The sequence below is a fragment of the Mastigoproctus giganteus genome, chromosome 6, assembly GCF_048544385.1.
Source record: "Mastigoproctus giganteus isolate SK-2022 chromosome 6, ASM4854438v1, whole genome shotgun sequence".
NCBI lineage: Eukaryota > Metazoa > Arthropoda > Arachnida > Uropygi > Thelyphonidae > Mastigoproctus > Mastigoproctus giganteus.
The window spans coordinates 227,198,532-227,220,786 of record NC_143580.1 but is presented as its reverse complement, the minus strand read 5'-3'; the positions used below and the strand labels follow the sequence as shown (position 1 = coordinate 227,220,786).

The 22,255-nt window shown below is 34.2% G+C and overlaps 1 protein-coding gene across 2 annotated transcripts in view; it reads left to right on the top strand.

Moving 5' to 3' along the window:
* Window positions 1-3,896: 3,896 nt before the first annotated feature.
* Window positions 3,897-22,255, top strand: part of LOC150085051 (sphingosine-1-phosphate phosphatase 2-like) — a 40,018-nt gene continuing 21,659 nt past the window's right edge. For both annotated transcript variants that reach the window (XM_090375737.1, XM_090375736.1), the window contains exons 1-2: window positions 3,897-4,585; window positions 18,554-18,643. In XM_090375737.1, coding sequence (XP_090231863.1) covers window positions 3,920-4,585; window positions 18,554-18,643 — 756 coding nt within the window. In that variant the 5' untranslated portion in view covers window positions 3,897-3,919. The remainder of the gene's footprint in view (window positions 4,586-18,553; window positions 18,644-22,255) is intronic.

Genomic DNA, 22,255 nt, shown 5'->3' with positions numbered 1-22,255 from the left:
CTATATCCATAACACTTTTAGTATTTAATCTTTTGCTGGCTAACACTTGGTGGATGATACAGTGGTAACTCAAAAAATCTAGGAATTCATCATCCTTTTTGACACAATGCGATGAATCCGTTAAGATGCCCCATCATTGCTTTAGCTCCATCTGTTGTTATTGATGGGAGCTTAAATAGTGGTAATTTAATTTTTTCAATAAAATTTTTGAATGCGTTAAATATATCAGGACCTCTAGTTCTTTTGACGAAACCATACCCAGCAGTTCTTCTCCAGTGGCAGAATCATCGAAAACCATATGAATAAAAACGAGCAATTGAGCTGTATCACTGACGTCTGTAGATTCTCCAGTTGTAAAGAAAAGGCCACACATTTAGCAATATGAGCACGCAATTATTCGCTCACATTTTTACTCCTTTTTTCGATGCGTCACGTCACAGTGAATAGCACTTTTACTCTCATTTTTGTTCTTAAAATTTTCAAAAAGAAAATCTGTTATTTATAAAAATGCGTCTTTGACGAATTGACCATCAGGAAATGGTTTGCATTTTTTTGCAAGAAGATGATTCACTTTAAATGATGTTACAGTTAGATTGTAAATTAGGTGTCAAGAAGAAATTTTGTTGTGCGAATAATCTGGATTTAAGTTGTTTTAATTTATTTTTTCTAAGGTCACTATTAGGTGGAAAATCCGATTGGTATTTACCATGGAGTGCGTTAAAGTGCCTTTTTAATTTCCTTTTTTGGGCATGTACATGCTCTCCACAACGTAACTGCGCGAATTTTCACTAGACAAGCTTAGCGGTTGCGCGGCAACAAGAGTAGTCACGTGGTTCAACAGATTTTAATAAGAGAGAGAGAGAGAGAGAGAGAGATAGTCAGAAGTAAGTAGAAGGAAATCACCAAGAAAGAGAAGAATGATGATATCTAGCTCAAGACCCTGGGTGTGCCAAGCCCATACTCACCAGATATGAGCCCCTGGGGATCTCTTTTTATATATATTTAAAATTCGTCATGGTCGACCAAAATTAAAGTCACGATCGACTGGTAGATTGCGATAATTTAGGAGCATCAGCGACTAAAACCTTACTACTATTATTACTAACTGCTAATTTTCCTATTTTAGCTGTATCATGTCCCCCACTGAGAATTTTCCCTCCAGCCTCAGGCAATACACCACCTGATTCACTTCTTTAGAGCTGTATTCATTATTCAGCTTCTACAAACAAGTGCATGTACCTGGTCAAAGAGGTTTGATGCATCCTGTACAAACAGGTGCGTACATGTGTCTATAGAGGCTGAGAAAACATAAAACTCATATTTCCGATATGAGATATACGCTGCCCTACCATTAAAATTCGGACCCCCCCCTCCATTCATAGTTAATCATATCCTATTCAATCACACCCTATGCAGTAGCACAGATGGTAGAATCACGTCTCCACACCAGGGTAGAAAAGACCTGAGTTCGAATTTTGTCGATTACGCGGGTAATTTTTATGAGCAATTTTCATAATGTTTCTGAGTAAAAAAAAAAAAACAAACAAACTATTATTTTTAGGTCACCCAAATAATTCATCTGCCGTGCTGTGTGTCTTATGTCTGCTAATTGCGTGTGTTCTATGGTCGATTTGTCTGTTTTGCTGGGCGAAAAACCTTGCTGTCTACGCCTGAGACCGACTAAGTCAGCCACGGAGTGAAAAAGAGCCCATTAAAAGTTCCTCGCGTAATCGACGGGATTCGAACCCGGGCCTTTTCCATCCGTTGTGGGGAGGACGGTGATGAGAACACACGCAATTTACAGACATGTTATATATATGTTGTAAGTGCCCTCGTAGGTAGCACAGGTGGTAGAATAGCTGTCCTTTTCCCACGGGTGAAAAATACTTGAGTTCGAGTCCCGTCGATGATGTGAGGAATTTTTATGGGCATTTTTCACAACGTGGATGAGCTAGTCGGTCTCAGGCAAGGGTAGCATAGTTTTTACCACGGAAACTCAAGTTTTTCGTCCAGCAAAACAGAAAATCAACCTCACAACACACTCAATTAACAGACAGCATACACGGAGCAATATTGCCTTAGTTGCACCTAAAACCCTACAACAACAAAATAAAGCTCAATACGGCCTAAGTTACTAAAGCGCCTAAAGCCCCACAACAACCATCAAACTAATCTCCGCATACAAAACAGCTCTGTGTTCTTTAAAAACGCTCTGGTCTGTTTTGTAGATGTTAAAGGGAAAATGAGCTCGTAGAAACTGCTTTAGGATATGCTATTTTTCTGGAGGTGCCACCTGCTTCTTTTTCCAGCCAGATCAACAAAAAAGCGTCGATTCTCCAAGAGACAGTGGATTAAGCACGACAGGTGGAACTCCTTGGTGAATATGTGAACCTTGTGCAGAAGCAGGTGCAAGCAAACTGTATGTAGGTCTACAAAGGCAGGCCTGCTGATTGATGAGCTTCTCTTCAATGTCATTCTCAATAAATTGAGTCAACTTGAAGAACTTGTTCTAAATCTTGCCTGTTCAGGAATTAAGATTTCGTCGATTTCAGTTTGGATTCTATTAAGGATAAAGCCCTCATTGATCTTGAAGAGACTGCACAGTAAGCGAGATGGGTCTACAGTTCTCAACGTCATCTGGCATTTTTCCAGGTTTAAGAAAAATCACAATCCTTGCATGGTGCCAGAACTTTGGAATGGTTAGTCTTTAGGTACTTGTTATAGAGTTACAGGACCCGTAATTTATCTTTCTGACCGAAGTTAACGATCTGTTCATTGCGGGCATTGTCTAAGCCAGCTGCTTTTCCTGTTCTCAGTGATTTAAAGGCTTCCTCCAGTTCAGATTGTGTGAAATTGCAAGCGTCTTCCAGAGGTGTACAGTGTATTTTACCAGGGTGCAGGTTGATTAGGGTTTGGAGTATCAGTATCTGGTGGAAACTTGATAAGCCGTAATTTTATGCTGTTCAAGAAATTTTGTATGGTTTCTGTTAATTCTATTGATAACGTTACATGCCTTCCTGCTGCTGTGGTTCATGTCTAGGCTGTTTATTGTGTCACTTAATTTCTCAAGTTCTGCTTTGCAGGTGACGTCTGCAAGAGCTTTCTCAGCTGATTTTGTAGCCACCGAAAAAGAATTGTCACTGAAAGCTTTACGTAATTTTCATTTTCCTTTTGCAGTTTCTTTGGCTGGCCTGTGGCACAGCGATTATAATCACCGTCTTCCCATCCTGTGTGGAAAAGGTCTGGGTTCGAATCCTGTCAACTTGGGTTTATCGCAATGTACTGGCGCCTTATAGCCTTAGTTGCTTTGGCGCTTAGCAACCACCTAACCATGACTAACTTTTTGTAACTATACTCACTAATGGAATGCTTTGTATGATCTTTTAAATAAAATTCGCTATTTTTATCTACGTTGGACAGTGATCTCCTTATCTTCGTCTTCATGAAGTCACGTGAATAATAATTTCCCTTTCTTAGTTTATCTAACTTTAAAGCCAACGGTCAGGTACTTCACAAAACTTATGTCTGAGGTGTCTTTTGTAAACTATTTGAAGAGTATTCTGTATTAATGTTAGCTCAATATTGTTACAAAACTTGAAGCTTACATCTTAAAAAACAATTAATAATAATAACTATGTAATAACAAAAATATGAAATTAAACGAGTTTTTTTTTCACCTTTATATTTCCAACTATGTCACACATGCTCTAATCCAAAATAAACTACGCATGCGTCATATTCTTGATACCACGTGCCTCTCGTTTCCTCATAGAAGGAGTTGCTAGTCGTAAGCCATGAATTAAGCTAAAGCTTTTGAAATTTGAGGTTGTACCTCGCAGTTTTTGTGAATAGTATTTACTTGTTAGCCGTATATTATTTGAAATTTGTTTATCATTTATAATTATTCATCTAAGTTAACATGAAGAAAGCGCAATTATTACTTTATGATTTATGCAACAAGCTTCGTGATCCGTTTTTAGTTGCACGTTTTCAGAATTTTTTCGGTGTTTACCGGTTAGATGTATTTAAAAATGGCGATAATTGTAACTTATGTAGAACTCACAGGAAGATTGAAACTCCAGTCAACTCAGCTTCTGAAATTAATGCTAAGCTGCATGTTCTAAATGGGAGTATAAATGGGCTTCGTCACCGACGAGAATGCAGCTGCTGCGTCGATGGCGATCTTGCGACCACTCCAACTACGTCTGATACTGAAGATATGGTTTCTGATGTTGATTCAGATTCTGAAGTTCCAGTAAAGTGTCGAATTGATAATCTATTTTGGTATTATGTCTTCAGTTTTGGGGCTAGTCTCGGGTATGAAATGTTTTATGCAAGTTTCTTCCCATTCTGGTTTTGGAACATTGATGGAGCCGTTGGTCGTCGAGTTGTTATGATATGGGTACTAACTATGTATATTGGCCAGTCATTGAAAGATGTTATTAGGTGGCCCCGTCCATCGTCACCCCCGGTGGTTCAATTAGAACCTGGTTATACACAAGAATATGGCATGCCATCGACACATGCAATGGTTGGTGTTGGTGTTCCTTTTTCGTTATTGTTTTTCACCATGCACCGATATGAGGTATGTTGGTATGTATTATAGTAATTTGACATTTCCCTGAAGGTTGTTATATAGTGATTCATAATATTTAACCCTCTTACAACGTTAATTATAATCAAACTCGTATTGTATACCCATTATTTGATGAGCCGCAATTGCTACAAGTGTGTGTGTGTGTGTGTGTGTGTGTGTTTTTTTTTTTTTTTTACCTCTTTCCTACATGATGAATTAACTAAATAGAGATTCTTAGCTGCCTTATCACTAAGAATTCTAAAAGCTACTTTGGATTTTGCACTCTTGTAGAAACAACATGGGCCCAGTTAGACAGTGACCCTGTTACTGCTAGCCCGATGCCTTTTTTAAACATTTGTTTATTTTCTGCCCAAAAGGTTGTAATTGCCCAATACATAATTGCAGACAACCTCTCAATGTTATTGAATATAGTGCAAATAGACAGAAAATTGGTGACAAGAGTATAAAATTCCTGCTGCTACAAATTTACTGATTACAGAATAGAATATTCTTAATATTATTTATGTAGCTGCTGTGCATATCATGGAAATGGATAATTGGGATAGTAAGTTGCTAGATTAAAACAACTGTTAATGGACAACAAGGGATCCAAGATATCCTGTTTTCTGGTAGCCAAATTATTAATGGAAATGCTAAATTTATGCCCCATCCTCCAACCTCTAAAATATTATGTGATAATTGTCCCTGATGAGTTGCATTTTTGGCAGAATTACTAATGAAATGATTACAGAGATGGAATAGAATTCTGTATAAAGAAAGAACCTAAATGAGACTGGCTTCTAGCATTATGTCATATTGCATTTAGAGAAATAACTTTTCAGAAGGGTTTCACTTGACCAAAGACTGCACATTACCCAGATGTGTTTAATGTTTTAAGAATCTTAGCTGATACATTATATGATAAATATATGTGCAGTATACGTCATAAATGCGTGGCCAGTGGATTGTTTGCTGTTGAGCTTCTATGTGTATTGGAGAATTAATATTTAGAACATTTTTGAGGGGGGGGGGGGGAGGAGCATGTAGGTGTAATTTATATGCATTTTATGCTATTAGCATTTTAAGGACTATGCCACAACAGAAATTTCTGTTAATTTTTATTTTATAATTGAAAGAAAAAAAGCATTTTTTTTCTTTTATTGTTTATGATATTTTATTTCAGATGTTTTATTATTTTTAATAGCTGAGAGCTAACAATATTCTGCTGAGTGTTGGAAATAATGAAAATAGGGGGGATTTTAATCTGAAAATAAGGAAATAATTACTGCCAGCATATTTTTTATACTCCACAATATTAAGTAGAAAAATATGCAGGTATTTATTAACATTATGAAAGTATAGAAAAGATAAACGATTCAAGTGAAAGAAATTAAAGGTTTTATTGCCAAGAACAGAAAATTTCAAATACTGCCAGTCACAGATTCCGTAGCTATGACTTGGCAGTATTTGCAGATATGTTGTAAAGAATAAATTTGCTTTGAAAAGAAAAATTAAATATAAGCCTTAATTTAGCATTTCCAATGTGGTTTCACCCTCCCCACCCCACTGCCTGCTTTCAGAGAGTGAAAAGTGGATAAAGCACACAAGATTCTCTTAACCGTGACTGTTCACATGTATAACATTTGCTACTTCCTGGAAGAATTTCTACACTAGGATGAACATGAGACAAATTACACAGAAAAATATTTTTTCCTTATCTTAATTTGTTTTATCAGTTCAAAAAATCAATAAAAAAAAAGAAAATGTAAGAAAGAAAATTTGTTTCAGAAGATTTGGTTAAGACATTTATTATATTATGCTGTAATTTTCATTATCTTTAACTTCATAATGTTTTAAGGACCATGCCATTAGAGAAAATTTTAGCAAATTTTTTTTAACTAAAAGAAGAAATGTTTTTACTTTTTTTATATATAATATGAATATTTAATTTTCAGTATTACATAATATAAACGAAAAAACATTGAATCCCCTTGCAGATGAATCTTTATTTAACAATAAATAATTCGTGAAATATTAGCATTACTTATTTGGTGTTTTTGCGTGTATACTATGCCATGTTGTGTAGTAGTGCATCCCGTGTTTGTGAAAGTTCTTTATATTTGGAATGAAACAGATGTTAATTTCTGAAGATTAATATTCTTTAAAATATTATCCTTAAAATAATTTGCAAATTTCTTGAACATTAGCATTACCATTAGTAGAGGCATATGATGCAAGAAAGCAAGCTTATTCAGCATCAGCCAAAAAAAAAAAAAAAAAAAAACACACCCCTCTGTTCGCTTGAAATACCTGTCCAGTTGAGCCTTAAATTTGTTTAGGCTATCAGCTTCAACAACAAGTGATGGAAGTCGGTTCCACCAACCAACCACCCGCTGGCCAAAGGCAAATTTCCGCACATCTATCCGACATCTGTCCTTCCTCAATTTGAATTTATGCCCTCTGAGCTGATTATTCTGAGCAAGATGAAGAATCCCATTGGCATTGAGCATGCTCAAACCATTCAAAGCCTTATACACATAAATATATAGCACATAGTTATTAGTTAAGATAATGCTACTTTTTATTTTGCCTAACTGATTTTACTCAGATAAATTCAACAAAGATGAGCTCCACAGAAAGAAAATCCTAGAGAACTGTTATCAGCTGTTGTGTGCTTGTATCTGACCAATGAATGCTTTTCTACGAATAATTTTGTTTACCTTCACACTAAATGTTTAATTTTCCAACTTTGTATATAATTTCAACCTTTTATATATAAGTAAAATTTTGTGTAAATATCCTGGTTCGAACCCACATGTACTCTACTTTTAATCCATCATACATATGGTACCTCAGTCTACGCTTTTATGGATACTTTTACTGGTCTACGCTTTTGTGATTAAATAAACTGATAATGATAATAATTGAATTCATGCCCTCACAAGTTAGATAATTGTTTAGGTCCCATTAGCACACCCAATTCATTTTCTGCTGCATTAATTACATTGTATTTTGAAATTAGGAGCATAGAAAGTTCAAATTTATCAGGATAAATTTGCCTTTCAGCAACAATGGACAAATCACATTGTAAAATATTAAGTGATGGTGATACTTATCTGCAAGTACCAGTTTTTAAATTTAACTGTGTATAGAAATGACAAGAATGGAAGTGCAAGAAAATCTATGCATTATGACAAGCAATTTGAATAACAGATAATTTTTTTGTAAAGATATTTTTGAATCTAATTTCTATTTCATATTATTTTTTCATATAGTTTTATAATGATTGAAATTAATCAAATGAAAATTAAGTGAATAGTGTATTTTTTATCCCTCTACTGTTCATAGAGTATATATTTACTGTTATTGATAAATAAGTGATTAAAATTTTTTCCTAATAAAATTAAAATCAAATTACTCTGCCTATTCAAGTACTATATGCATATTGTGTTTAAGGATTAACAAACAGTGGAGAAAACCTTCTGATGCAAATAAAGTTTCTGTTTATACTCCAGAACAGCCACAAGATCAGAGGCATTCACATGATAGAGGGAATGCACAAGAACCTCACTGTATTTAGTAGTAACGTGAGTTTGAACCATGGTCACTCAAATGCATATGCTTGTGTACCTTTTTACTTGACCACTCAGCTATGGTGGCCTACTTGATCTGTTTTTATCTAAACTTCGAACAGTATCTCTTAGTTGCTATAAAACACTTAGTAGCCTCTATAGTGACCTATCTTTCCATTTGTCATTCTCTCACTTCCTATTTGTCATTTACAGTTTTTTAACAACATCAGTTAGTCCCACTGAAAAGAGTTTAAAAAATATCTGAGTCCATTGTAATCACCTTTGTGAAAACAAAATTCCTTCCTATTATCCTTGACTGTTGTTATTTCTTTGAATAAATCCCACAGCAATATGCAATGATCACTGTCACTTCGAGGCTTCTTTATTTGAAGATGCTTGGTACACGATTAGCATTAGGTATTAGTAGAGGCATATGATGCAAGAAAGCAAGCTTATGCAGCATCAGTCATATAAAAAAAAAAAAAAAAGGGCTTCCAGTTTCACCCATCAGTGAATTGCTGCTGATAACCACATCAAGAATTTTGCTTTTTCTTGATAAAGGTTAAAATCAAATGTGCAAATCTCTAACATATTGGTACAGAAAACAGTCATCCAGCAAATCAAGAAATGTTCTACTTGAGATATCCATTTGATGTATGGAAAGTTAAAATCCCTTATAATAAGATATTCTGATTTGCTGGCCCACTCTCTCGATATAGTTGTTCATTATACTCTTCATGGTCATTTCACCTATAATAGACTCCTGCTGTCATCTTTGTTTTCTCAGTGTTTATGTCACATTAGACTGATTCAACATTACACTGTCAACCTGTGCCCCCTTGTTGTTTTGCTTTAGAATGTATATACTTCTTAACCAAAAGTATATCCACTCCTGTCACAGAATCTCCTTTCTATACACATTATAATTGCCATATTCAAATTCTGCATCCTAGATATCAGAGTGACACCATGTTTCTATTATAACTACAGTGTTGACATTTGATGGATTCACCAATACAACTTATTATTTATTATACTCCCACCATTAGTATTCAATGGAATCTCTGTTTTCTGTGCTTCTGTCACATGCATTCTGTTAACCTTGCCACTCTCAATAGTGGTTGGCTTTGACCTTGAAGACATGTTTGTGCCTATACTGTAATACAACTGTGAGACTATTTTAGAGACAAGTCATCTGACTTGTCTCCATGGGCTGTTATTATTATAAAAGTGATTTAGTGAAAATTCTTATCTTTGTGCGTATGTATGTGTAAAAAAAAAAAAGAAATACCATAAAATAAAAAAAAGCACAATGTTTTGACATTATATGATAAATTTGTTGATTGAGTGCAAAATAGATTGTTTATAGAAATTGGCTGTTGAATATGATGTGGGTCTATTGAGAGTGAGGGATATTTTTAAAAAAACAAAATGACATGCCACAATTTGTGTCATCATTAGTATGTTATTGTGCATGTAAGAAAGGAAAATGATGAAACAAGCTGCATTCAAAGGATTGGATTCTGCAGTTTGTGTGGTCCTCCATCAAAAACATGCCAAAAGAACTTTGATTTCTGGCCCTTTGCTATTGGAAAAAAGCCAAATGGTTTAACAAGCAGTTAAAAGTCAGTGAATCTTTTCATACCTTCCTATGGTGGCTGGTAAAACATCATGGAATCTGACAACTTGAAATGCAAGGTGAAAAGCTGAGTATTGATCAATCAACAGCCATGTTATTTCAACAGGAATTATCTCATTTTGTTGAAAAATGATTTATCTTGTCAACAAATATACAATGCTGATGAATCTGGTATATTTTGAAAAATGTTTTCATCAAAAACATTTGCTAGAAAGAACAGCACCTGGACATAAAAACAGCAAGGAATACATGAACTATAATGATATGTTCTAATTTCACCAATACACACAAGTTAAAACTGCTTGCAGTTGGAATAGCTAATCAGCCAAGAACTTTCAAGGAAACAGAAGCAGAGTTCTTGCTATATTACATAGTATTATAACCAACCTAAAGTTTGGATAAATAAAGAAATCTTAAAAAACTGATTTTTTAATAACTTCATTCCATCCATAAATGAACATTTGAAATCAAGGGTCTCCCAACAAAAAAAGTCAGTCTTGATCAACAGTGGACCATTCAAATGAGTCAGCATCCCAAACAGATGATGGACAAACATTTGTTCATCATTGCTTTAATGCAATGCTTTAATGCAACCATTGAACCAAGGAGTGATTGAAAATTTGAAGTGATGATATATTTTAAATGTTTTCTTTGCTTCACTATAGAAGACACCATAAAAGGGTGTTTTTTTTTTTTTTTTTTTTTTTTTGCACTGCAGAAGCATGAAATTGTGTGAATTGCAGCTCAGCAGTCATTGGGCAAGATTATCCAATGGTGTTTATCAAAGTCAGAACAGACAGTTAATGAAAGCAGTGAGTAAACTGACTTAAAATTGTAAAAAATGTTTCAAGGAGTTGATGAAATGGATATGGGATTGGATCGACCATACAGAACTGGATTATGAAGCCTCAGATGATCATGCAATCAAAGAAAGTATTAAAACATTTTGGTTTTAATGAAGTAAATGAAAAAAAAAAATGTGAATTATTGATTTCAGAGGAATATGTTGACATACTCCATGTGCATAAAATACACAACTTTTTTTTTTTTTTTTTGAAAAAATAATTTGAAGAAAAGGCAATGTCTAATGACTGACTATTTTTCTGTATAATAACCAATTTTATTTTTGTTTGCTTATGGAGTTGCAGTACAACACAGTAAGTTGATAAATTTACTACATTATCTGCATACAGTAGTTTATAGTGTGTTTCAATGTTTTGTTTAAAATGTTTCTAGATTTTAAGTTAATTTTTGTGTGTTGGGAACTTTAAAGTTAAAAATATATACACCTTACTGTAAGTAGTTCTGATTTTGTACTCTACCGATATTCAAATAAAATGAAATAATTCTCTTTATGTGCTACTTGATTATTTTTTATTGTAGTCTTCCCAGTCATTAGCATGGATAATAGAGATTTCACTGTATAATCAAGTACTGTAAATGTGTGTCATTTTGTGTTGTTAATAACTCTTACATAACCCATGTAATTGGGTTATGTAAGAGTTATTGCTAGTTCTAATGGACCCCTAGAAAGCCTTGCAATGTCCCTCTCTTGTTTTTCACAATTAGCATTAGTTGAGGTATATGATGGGACTACATATCACAATTAGCATTAGTTGAGGTATATGATGCCAAGAAAGCATGCTTATAGAGAATCAGCCAAAAAAAAAAAAAAACCTTCCCTTGATTTAAGCTATTAAATTCTACAACAACAGATGGAAGTCTGTTCCAGCAATCAACTACCCACTGGCTAAAGGCAAACATCTGCACATCTATTCTACAACTGTCTTTCCTCAATTTGAAACTATGCCCCCTCAGGTTTGTAAGCTGAGCAAGAGGAAGAATCCCATCAGCATTGAGGTTGCTCAATCCATTCAAAGCCTTATACACCTCAATCAGATCACCTCGCAGGTGCCTAGTCTCCAGAAGCTGCAATTTGCAGAACCTTAGCCTTTCTTCATAAGAGCATCCCTTTGTTTTCTTCACCAATCTTGTTGCCCTTCTTTGTACTCGTTCTAGCAACTGTACATCCTTCCTAAAATGAGGCCTCCAGACCTGTACGCAGTACTCAAGATGTGGCCTAACCATTGCTTATACAAAGGTATAATCACCTCCTTGTCTCTACTAGCAAAATTCCTATATATCATTGACAAAACTCCATGACCTGCTCTGCCAGCCCATCTGCACTGCTCAGAGAATTTCATATCTGACTGCACAATTACCCCCAGGTCTTTTTCGTTCTCCACCTCCCCGATTATAGTATCACAGAGGTACATTTCTCTTGGGTTACTGCTACCCATATGCAGCACTTTGCATTTGTCAATGTTAAACTTCAATTGCCACTTCTCAGCCCATCTGCCCCACTTTTCTAAATCCTGTTGCAGTAGCATACTATCTTTACTATCATTAATATCTCTGCCAGCCTTTGTATCATCTGCAAACTTGGACATTAAGCCTGATATACCTTCATCGATATCATTGAAGGTATGGGCACAGCACTGGACTCTGTTTTCTGTGCTTCTGGGGGACTCCACTAATAACATTAGTCCACATAGAGCAGTGTCTATTTATTACTACTCTCTGCTGTCTCCCAATCAACCATCCCTTTATCCATTGCAGCAATTTGCCCTTAATGCCATACCACCCTAATTTGTACAGCAGTCTTCCATATGCAACAGTATCAAAAGCTTTCCTGAGATCCAAGTATATGATATGATATCGTCAGACAAGACGATACAAACCCTTAACAAACCCATGCTGTGTCTGAAGTATTACTGCAGTCTTGTCTAGGTGATCCTGCATGACTTCTTTAGGGGCGCCTCCGTAGCCAGGTGGGCAGGAGCGGCAGTGCGTAGCACACGCTTCTTGATTAGACCAGGGTTCGAGCCCGTGACCACCAAATACGGAGGATGCGGAAAGGTCAGGGAATGACCACCACATATCCCCGGAGCAATATGGCCTTAGTTGCTAATGCTCCTAAAACCCAAATAACAAACATGACTCCATTATTTTCCCCGGAACAGAAGTCAAACTAACAGGTCTATAATTATTTGTCACCCTTTGAACCACCTTTGTGAATTGGGGATACATTTGCACATCTCTAGTCCATGAGGACCTCCCCTGAATCTAAGGATGCTCTCATAATTGTGGCTAAGGGTTTGCTTACTTCCCTTGCTGCCTCCTTCAATATAACTAGATAGATTCCATCTGCCCAAGGTGCCTTTTTTAAGTTTAACTTCAACAGTTTCTCCTCCACTTTGTTCTCTATTATTACAAAATTATTTAGCTCCCTTAGTGTTTAGTAAACTTCCATCCTTCCTTTCCTCGTGTGTGAATGTAGATGCAAAATATTCATTCAGTTTGTGAGCTATCTAAACAGGATCATCAACAGTTGAACCACCAACAAGTGGACCAATCTGATTCATCCCTTCCTTCTAGAGTTTACATAAGTAAAGAAGTCTTTGTCCAAGGATTTCTCGTAATCAGCCTTCTCTTGCCTTTGTGACTTGATTACAGACTAGCTGATATATACCATAGAAGACAATAGAGGAAATGCAAGAATCAGTTCCACCTATGCTTATGGGCATTATTAAAATAGCAGTATGTATATTCAAACACCTGCTACTCTTCCTTAAATATAACAGTTTACCAACCTACATAACACTGCCATGATAGAATTAGCAAATGTCCTTGCACACCTCTCCTATTCATTTCTATAAAAACAGTGGACAAGAAACTGCTGTGTGGCATAAAGTGAACAAAGCACCTGTGGCTGTTGGAGTATATCCAATTATATTAAAAGAAGCTGAAAAATAGGTAGCTAAACATTTAGCAATAACAGAGAAGTCCTTGCAGATTTGAGATGTGTAAATGTATCTCCTACTCACAAGTGTAGTTTAAAAAGCAAACCAGATAGCTACAGACCTGTAAGTTTGACCTCTGTGCTAGGTAAAGTAATGGAGTCAATAGTTAAAGAAGAAATGCCAGATCACTCTGATAAAAGTGGAGCTGTGGGGAAGTCATAGCATGGATTTGTTAAAGGGAGAATTGACAATTATATACTTAATTTCACTAGAGCTTTTGTACCATATGTACAACTGTATAAATTGGAACAATCTTGTATAGGGAGGTTACAAATTACAGTACTGTTTAGCTCTTACTATTTTTAATATTTATTAGTGTTATTGATGTAGGTTTTCAACTTTGGTGTCTAATTTTGCTGATGATACAATATAGATGCTGAGATTGGATGAATTAATAAGCACATGAAAAATGGAAATTGTAGTTAACATTGATAAATGTGAAGTACTACATTTGGGTGACAGTACTCCAAAAATAACAACCATTTTGGCCATACCAAACTGAAAGTAGTGGAATATGAAAAAGATCCAGGGGTAATTGTACACTCTGACATTAAACTCTCTAAGCAGTGCAAATAGGCTGCTAGAACAGCTCGTGTGGTTCTTTCAGTGGTAAATGGGAGTGTTTCCAGCTGGGAGCAAGAGGTAATTATCCCTTTTGAATAAGGCAATGGTTAGTTGCCTTATACAAAAGTATAATACTGTATACAAAACTATAATACTGTATACAGTTTTTTCCAAACTTCATTTAGGAAGGACATAGATCTGTTAGAAAAGGTGCAGAGAAGAGCAACAAGATTTAGCAGTGGCGCAAAAGGATATTCTTACTAGGAAAGACTGGGGTTCTGTAAATTGCAGTCTCAGAAAACTAGGCATTTGCATGGTGACCTAATTGAAGTGTATTAGGCTTTAAATAGGTTAAGTAAACTAAATGCTGATGGCATCTTTATCCTCTGTCAAATGACACAATGTGGGGAAGTAAATTAAATTGAATATTGATGGTTTAAGATTAGATGTGCAGATATTTGCATTCAGCCAAAGGGTAATTGGTTGTTGGAATAAATTTCTACTTAGTTTTGTAGAAATGGACAGTTTGAATAAATTTAAAGGAGGGAATGAGCAAATGAAGGAGGTCATTTTTTTTGCTGATAATCTTTGCTTTCTTGCATCATGTTACTAATACTGTTATTCTTTTAGAACCCTGAATTTTTGGTAATTTTTTTTTTCTGTGTGAAACTGACTCTAAATATGTCTTATTCTTAAAAGTACTAGAATGTAGGTAATGTTCTAGGCTAATCACTAATGTTAAGCTGCTATGTGGCATTAAATCCCCCAATTTTTATATGTTGTAAGTTGCCTAAATTAATGAAATCAGTCATTGCATACTAGTTATAGTTGATTATTTAAAAACAAATACAAATTAGATCATTGAGTTACTTGCATGTAAGAAATTTCTGGTATTTATTTCAAAAATATTAAACATCTTTAGCAATGGCCCTGTCTACCCATACATGGATATAATAAGAAGAAAGTTGTGAATAAAGGCAATGATATATATATATAATGATATATATTGTTGAAAACACAGTTGGGTTGAAGATGAAAGGAGGTCAGACTTATATAGCATCAACCTATTAAGGTGTATTTTTTTGAACTTGTACCCAAGATTGAAAAGACAATGTCTGGTTATGTTTTCTAAAAAAATTATAAAAGATAAGAGATCATTGTTTACAAGTGGCAAAGGGACCTATAAGGAATTTGCTACTTCACTTATCACTTCTTTTCCAGACATGAATATCATATATAGCCTGTTGAAATGCCATTTTTATGCTGCTTACATTTATTTAATACTATGCAAAAGATATGATATGGCTCTGTAGCATGAAATACTAATTTATTTAAAAGTCTTGTGTCTGTACAGTTGGTAAAAATTGCATTGTTTTAGTTTTTATCATTTTTGAGATTATGGGGGATGAAACTGTTAAAACTATTCTACCCATAGGGCTGCCACTAGCATTTGTGGCACCTGGAGCAAAACCTTGTAATGGCACCTAATTCATATCATATCTTAGCACACATATATATGCAGTAATGGATCTAGCATTGCCTATTTTAGGTGGTGCCTGTGGCAGGTGCCTCACTTGCACACCCCTTAGCGATGGCCCTGTCTACCCATACATAGATATAATAAGAAAAGTTGCGAATAAAGGCAATGATATATAACATGATATGTGGTGATGATATATATTGTTGAAAACACAGTTGGGTTGAAGATGAAAGGAGGTCAGACTTATATAGCATCAGCCTATTAAAAAAAAAAAAAAAAAAAAGCTCCCACCTAAATTAGGAGCTGGACAGATACACACATATCTATCCAGTCCTTCCTTCAGTTTTACATAGGTTGTCTAGTTTACAAGATTAGTTGTTCCAACGCTTAAAAAAAAAAAAAAAATCTGTTTATACTGCAGCATCATCACATAGGTTAGAGGAGTAACACCTAATCATTTTAACAAGAATATATCATTAGCCATGTTTAGCAGTCACTGAAAATCAAGGTCAACTCGAATGCACTTGCTGCTGCACTCCTGTGTTTGATCACTTGGCTGTGTCAGGCCTACTAGTAATACAAGAAATGAAGTTGCTGATGTCTGGTTTACTACTCTCCTTAAATTAAATGCCCTCCTTCCTAAGTGGCTTACTATACCATCATGGAGGACCCTTGTCTATCATTTTACCAGTCTTTCATTTACCACAGTTCCTTCTCACTTATGGTACATTGTTCCAGTTATTTGTAAAACTAGTTCCAGTTAATACAAAAGATGTTTATGTGGAACTGTATTAAAATCTCTGAGTCTAAATACTCTTTAGCCATTTTTGTATCCGTATTTTGCCTCTTGTGACAGCCTCATAATACCTGTGAAATTAGTTATACCTGATTTCTTGTTAAAAAAAAAACCTGTGCTGAATTTTTCATATAATCCCATTCCTGTATAGATTTCTCTGAAATATCTTTTGCCATGGATCCCTTAATTTTCCCTGCTACAGATGTTAAATTACAGGTGTAATTACTCATTCTGTTATTGGAATCAACTTTTCAAATTGAAAAGACATTTTATTGTCTCCTCCAGTATGGAGTACTACATTTGAGTTGCATTAGCTCATTATATTAGATAGGGGAACGGTATCTTCGAGCTTTTCTATAATATCACCGGAGAAACCCATCTCACGCCCTTTTCACATTTATGCTGATGATTCTTGTTATCCAGTTTTAAGGTCATACAGATTAGCCTGTCTGTAATCTGGACTAACAGTGCTGTCATGTGTAGAGTAGGGTTCACACAGATTGTAATAAAAAAAATGTTTAGCTTAATTATTAATCTGTTTAGAGTTGTAAATGATATTACTAAAACTATCCTATAGTGATCAGCCTGCTTTTGAGATGAACAGCTTACATACATTATTGATTGTTAATTCCACAGCAGTCAGCATCCTTTCTATAAGCTTTTCAGGCTTTGGTTATATCATCATTCTTCTCTTTCTTGGTGATTCCCTTCTACTTCTCTCTCTCTCTCTCTCTCTCTCTCTCTCTCTCTCTCTCTCTCTCTCTCTCTCTCTCTCTCTCTCTCTCTCTCTCTCTCTCTCTCAGGGTAATTCAGAAATTTTTTTTTTTTTGGCTGGTGCAGCATAAGCCTCAGGCTTCCTTGCACTATATGGCTAATAATAATTTCCAATTACACTTTGAAAGTCTTATGATTAACCAAATTCTTTGGTAACGTCTAAATTCCAAAACTGCATGCATCTAACTGTAATATATTTATTTTTAATTTTATTTAAAACTAAATATATATCAGTAAGAATCATGATTATTTTCAAATATTTATTGTTATGGTACATAAATTCAAATTGAGGAAGGATGGTTGCAGAATAGATGTGGAAGTTTACCTTTAGCCAGCAGATAGTTGATTCCTGGAACAAACTTCTGTCTATTGTTGTAAAAGTGGATAGCTTGAATAAATTCAAGGAAGAACTAGACAAACTGTTGGAGGGAATGAATGAAATGGGAAGGTTTTTTTTTTTTAATTTTATTTTTTATTTTTTTTTTGGCTGAAGCTATATAAGCTTGCTTTCTTGCGTCATTTGCCACTGCTAATACTAATTACTGTAGGTTAGATTATTTTAAAATTTTGTTGTTATTTACTGTAATAAAAGGTTTTGCATAGAGAAATGTTTATTTTTTAGCATAGTTCTCTGTATGCATGTGAAATGCACTTCAGTGAATTCATTAGGTGACCCGATATTGCTGATATGTATTGCTTCTATAAGTAGAAAAAAAATGCTGTATACAGGGGAACTGTATAGATTCCAGTAGAGATTAAAAAGAAAAATTAAAAATTGATGCAAGCTCTGCAACCAACTGTTTTAGTTATATTTAAATTATGCTCTGTATAAAAATTTAGCCAGTTTTTTTTTTTTTTTTTTTTTGATTTCAGAGATTTATGTATGAAGTTGCTGTTGGGAAAGAAAAAGAAACAGAGCTCATCACATGAAAAAGTTGTGGCATGTTAATAAATAGCTCCCAAATCTAATTAACCCAAAGCATTTTGAATAACAGGCATGTTTTTAGAAATCATGAATCATCAGTAGAATTTAAAAAAAAAAACAACTCAATATGCATGTGTAAATAAGTGACCTCTGTGACTATATTTATAACACTGAATTTGCACTTTTTAGTAGATGTTAATAATTTTCTTGTAGCCATCAAGATTTTAACTAAAAGTGCAATTCAGTGTTAATTAGTAAGGTCACCTTTATTGCCCAAATCCTTTGTTTTTTTTTTTTTTTTATGTTTGTGATTAACAATAGTTGTTAGTTAATTTTGGTAATGCCTTTTTGTTTTTACTTTTAGTATCCTTTTGTAGTGGGTCTTCTCATTGCACTTACTTGGTGTATTCTAGTGTGCTGCAGTCGGCTTTATATGGGAATGCATACTATTTCTGTAAGTGGTACATACTTGTAGTTATTCATATTAGATTTTCATAGCTTTTTAACACAGTTCTTTATTATGAAAATATAGCTAATGTTAAAAGATATACAAGTTTATAAAAAATGTTCTTGAGACTTCTATCAGGATTAGACATTTTTATAGATTTTTTTTTTTTTTTTTCAGCAGGATACTTTATTATAGGTGCACAATACTAAGTATAGATACAAATTGACATTTATTATGATTTTTATATATGGAGGGACAAATTGCAATAAGCATCATGTGTCATTGGAAATTTATTCATTATATAATTGCCCCATTTTACTTCACCAACATTTTATTACTACTGTGTATAAAGAAATGCTTCAGTATATTACCAAAGCATCCAATTTTTGACCATTTCAAAAAATAGTAAAGCCTTACTAATTTGGAATATTTTAAATATACACAATATATATATTTAGCATTATTTCTTTTTCAGGAGAAGTGGTTATACTAATTTGTAAGTTACAAGATATGTATTTTATAGTGAATGGTTATTTGTTGAAAATAATTATACAGAACTGTATAATAAACATCTAGTTTTCACAAATGAACAAAGAACTATAGAAATATGTATAACATGTAGGTGCACATATTACAGTCACACAATATGTATGTGTTTTATGTTACTTATTATTATGTGTCTCAATTGTTGAAGAAATTGAGGTCCTATTTATCTTCGAAAAACTGCTTATTTGGTTTGGATTTTTTAAATTGTGCTTCTGCTTTATTTCTTTTTATGTTTTAGGATAAGATTGAATCAGACTCAAAGATATGTCTCTTGTTTGTTGCTTCTAATCAATTGACATCTTATTAATACTGTAAATTTCATTATGAACTTCATGATATGTTCATTAACTTAAAAATAAAGAACTGTTTGTTTAGTTTATGCGATATACAGTTTGACTAACAATAGCTGTTAGTTTTCATTAGAAGACGAGAAAGATAGCATGGAGGAGTTCTATTATCAAAGAACCATCAAATTGTATAGTATGGGTTTAATTGACACTGGGGAATATGCTGCTTTTGGAAGTTATAGCAAAGTTTCTCATGGTTGTGTTGACAACCTATTAATATGGTTAATTGTATCAGTAAAGCAGCTACCATGAAGGGTTTTTTTTTTTTTTTAAGTCTTGAGTGCATTGTGCAGAACAGTTTCTCAAAGTGAGAGAGACACTAATTGATGTGTAGCAGTGTTGTTTTGATGATCTGTATACAGCCACTCCCCAACTTACATAAGGGTTGCATTCTACGGAAGTCAAATTTGATGTAAGTCAGAATTTCCCTAAATGCTTTTGCAGCACTCGCAACTATGCGTGCTGAATTTGATTGAAGCAAAAAAGAAATGTTCGATGAACAGGTAAATAAAATTATTGATTCAATTTTTTTTATCTCATGCGCAGGAAAAATTAAAGTGTACAAAATTACAAAGAGAGAGAGAGAGGAGACAGGCATAATGTCAACAAGTTTTACCTTTCGAGCATCATTGCCAGAGTTAACTCCAGCTTATAAGCACACTGCTGCAGAAGTTGAGGGCTATGGAGATTTATAAGGGGTTTTTCCCAACACATCACAAAATTTCTATGCAGCTGCAGAATCGGCACTGGCGACTTCACCACATACTTTGTTTTGGAAACCAGCATGATACTTGAACCTATTAAACCACCTGTTACTTGCCATGAACTTGGCTTGGGGTTCACTGTACTTATCCTTAATATCTTCATAAATACTTCTTGCTTTTGCTTGAATGGCCATTGGACTCAGGGGCACTTGCTTCTGAATATGATTTTCCATCTATATTATTAATAGCTTTTCCATCTTCTATATAGCACCTGAACACTGTATTCTGATCACTGTTGATCTTAAATGCATTGATTCTTTAACATATTCTTTTATATGTGCACTGTCCCTTAAAATAGTATTCACTGTTGAAGCAGCGAGACCTAATTCCGTGCAATAGATGACAAACTTTGTCTTGTGTCATACTTCTTAATTAATCATCTTCCTTCTAAATCAATTTTTGTTTCGTAGCACTGCCACTTTCTGTTCACCATTGTAATAAGTAAACTTATTACAACACTTGCACTTTCTGTTCACCATTGTAATAAGTAAATAGGAATAAAGAGAAGATTCTGAAAATTTACTTATGTTTTTTATACGATTGAAGATTTCAGTGAAGGGGAACTCATTTCACCATAATACCATGACGTAAAAACCCACACAATTCCAGGTATCTGTATTATCGCAAATGCAATAAGATCGAATTTACTACCCGTTTATAATAGATTGTTCTTATTGTTTTATGGTAGTGACCTCCAGAAGGGTGTTTTAGAAAAATAACACAAAGGCATTCAAAATCGAACATATGATAATGATGTAGTGCAATTTCCATTATCAAAATGACCTTTTAGAGAGATAAATAGCTTAGTTATATAGCGAAAATTTCAATTTCTGAGGTCTTGAAACGAATTACCAAAAAAAAAAAAAATGTATTATTGGGTTCAACATTACGATATTTTTACGATACCTCCTTTTATTCCTACGGGATGCAATATACATTTCCACTGTTTTTTTTAAGTTTTGCGCCGGCCCGCAAACACTTACGTAAAGTCGAATTTCCATAAGTTGAGTACAGAAACAACCCCGACTTATGGAAATTCGACTTTACACAAGTTTTTGCTGGTCGGTGCAAACTTAAAAAAATTGTGGAAACGTATTTTGCATCCCATAGGAATAAATGGAGGTACATATTGTGAAAATATCGTAATGTGAACCCAATAACACATTTGGTGGCTTTTTTTTTTTTTTTGTAATTCGTTCCAAGTCCTTGGAAGTTGAAAATTTCACTATATAACTAAACTATTTATCTCTCTAAAAGGTCATATTTATAATGGAAATTGCACTACCCTTTCATTGTTTTCATATGTTCTCATTATAAGAATCAATTTTGAACACCTTTGTGATATTTTTCTAAAGCATGTTTCTGGGGGTCACAACCAAAAAACAAAAACAATTTGCACTTGCCCGTTTATTGGGCATTTCTGTTAGTACATCTAATTATAAATGGGTAGTAAACTCGATCTTATTGCATTTGCGATAATACCAATAACTGCAATTGTGTGGGTTTTTACGCTATTATGGTGAAATGTGTTCCCCTTCATTGAAATATTCAATCATATAAAAAACAAATTTTTCAATGAAAAATATTGTAAAGACAACAACGTTTCTTTCAAGATTTTGCTTCTATTAGATAATGCACCCGGACATCCTACACATCTAGATTTCAGTTCGAATGCGAGAGTCATATTTCTACTACCAAACATGACTTCACTTATCCAACCTATGGATCGGGGTGTTATTTCGAATTTAAAATCATATTATTTATGCACAACATTTTTTCAGCCATTGTCTGCAGTAGACGATGAGAAAAATTTTATAAGAGACTTGGAAATCTTACAATGTTTACCACACCATCTTAAACATTAATAAGGCCTGAGCGGAAATTACTAAAAGTTGTTTAAATAGCACATTAAAGAAAATATGCCCACGGCATGTAAAAGGCTTCGAAAGATTTGAAAAAGA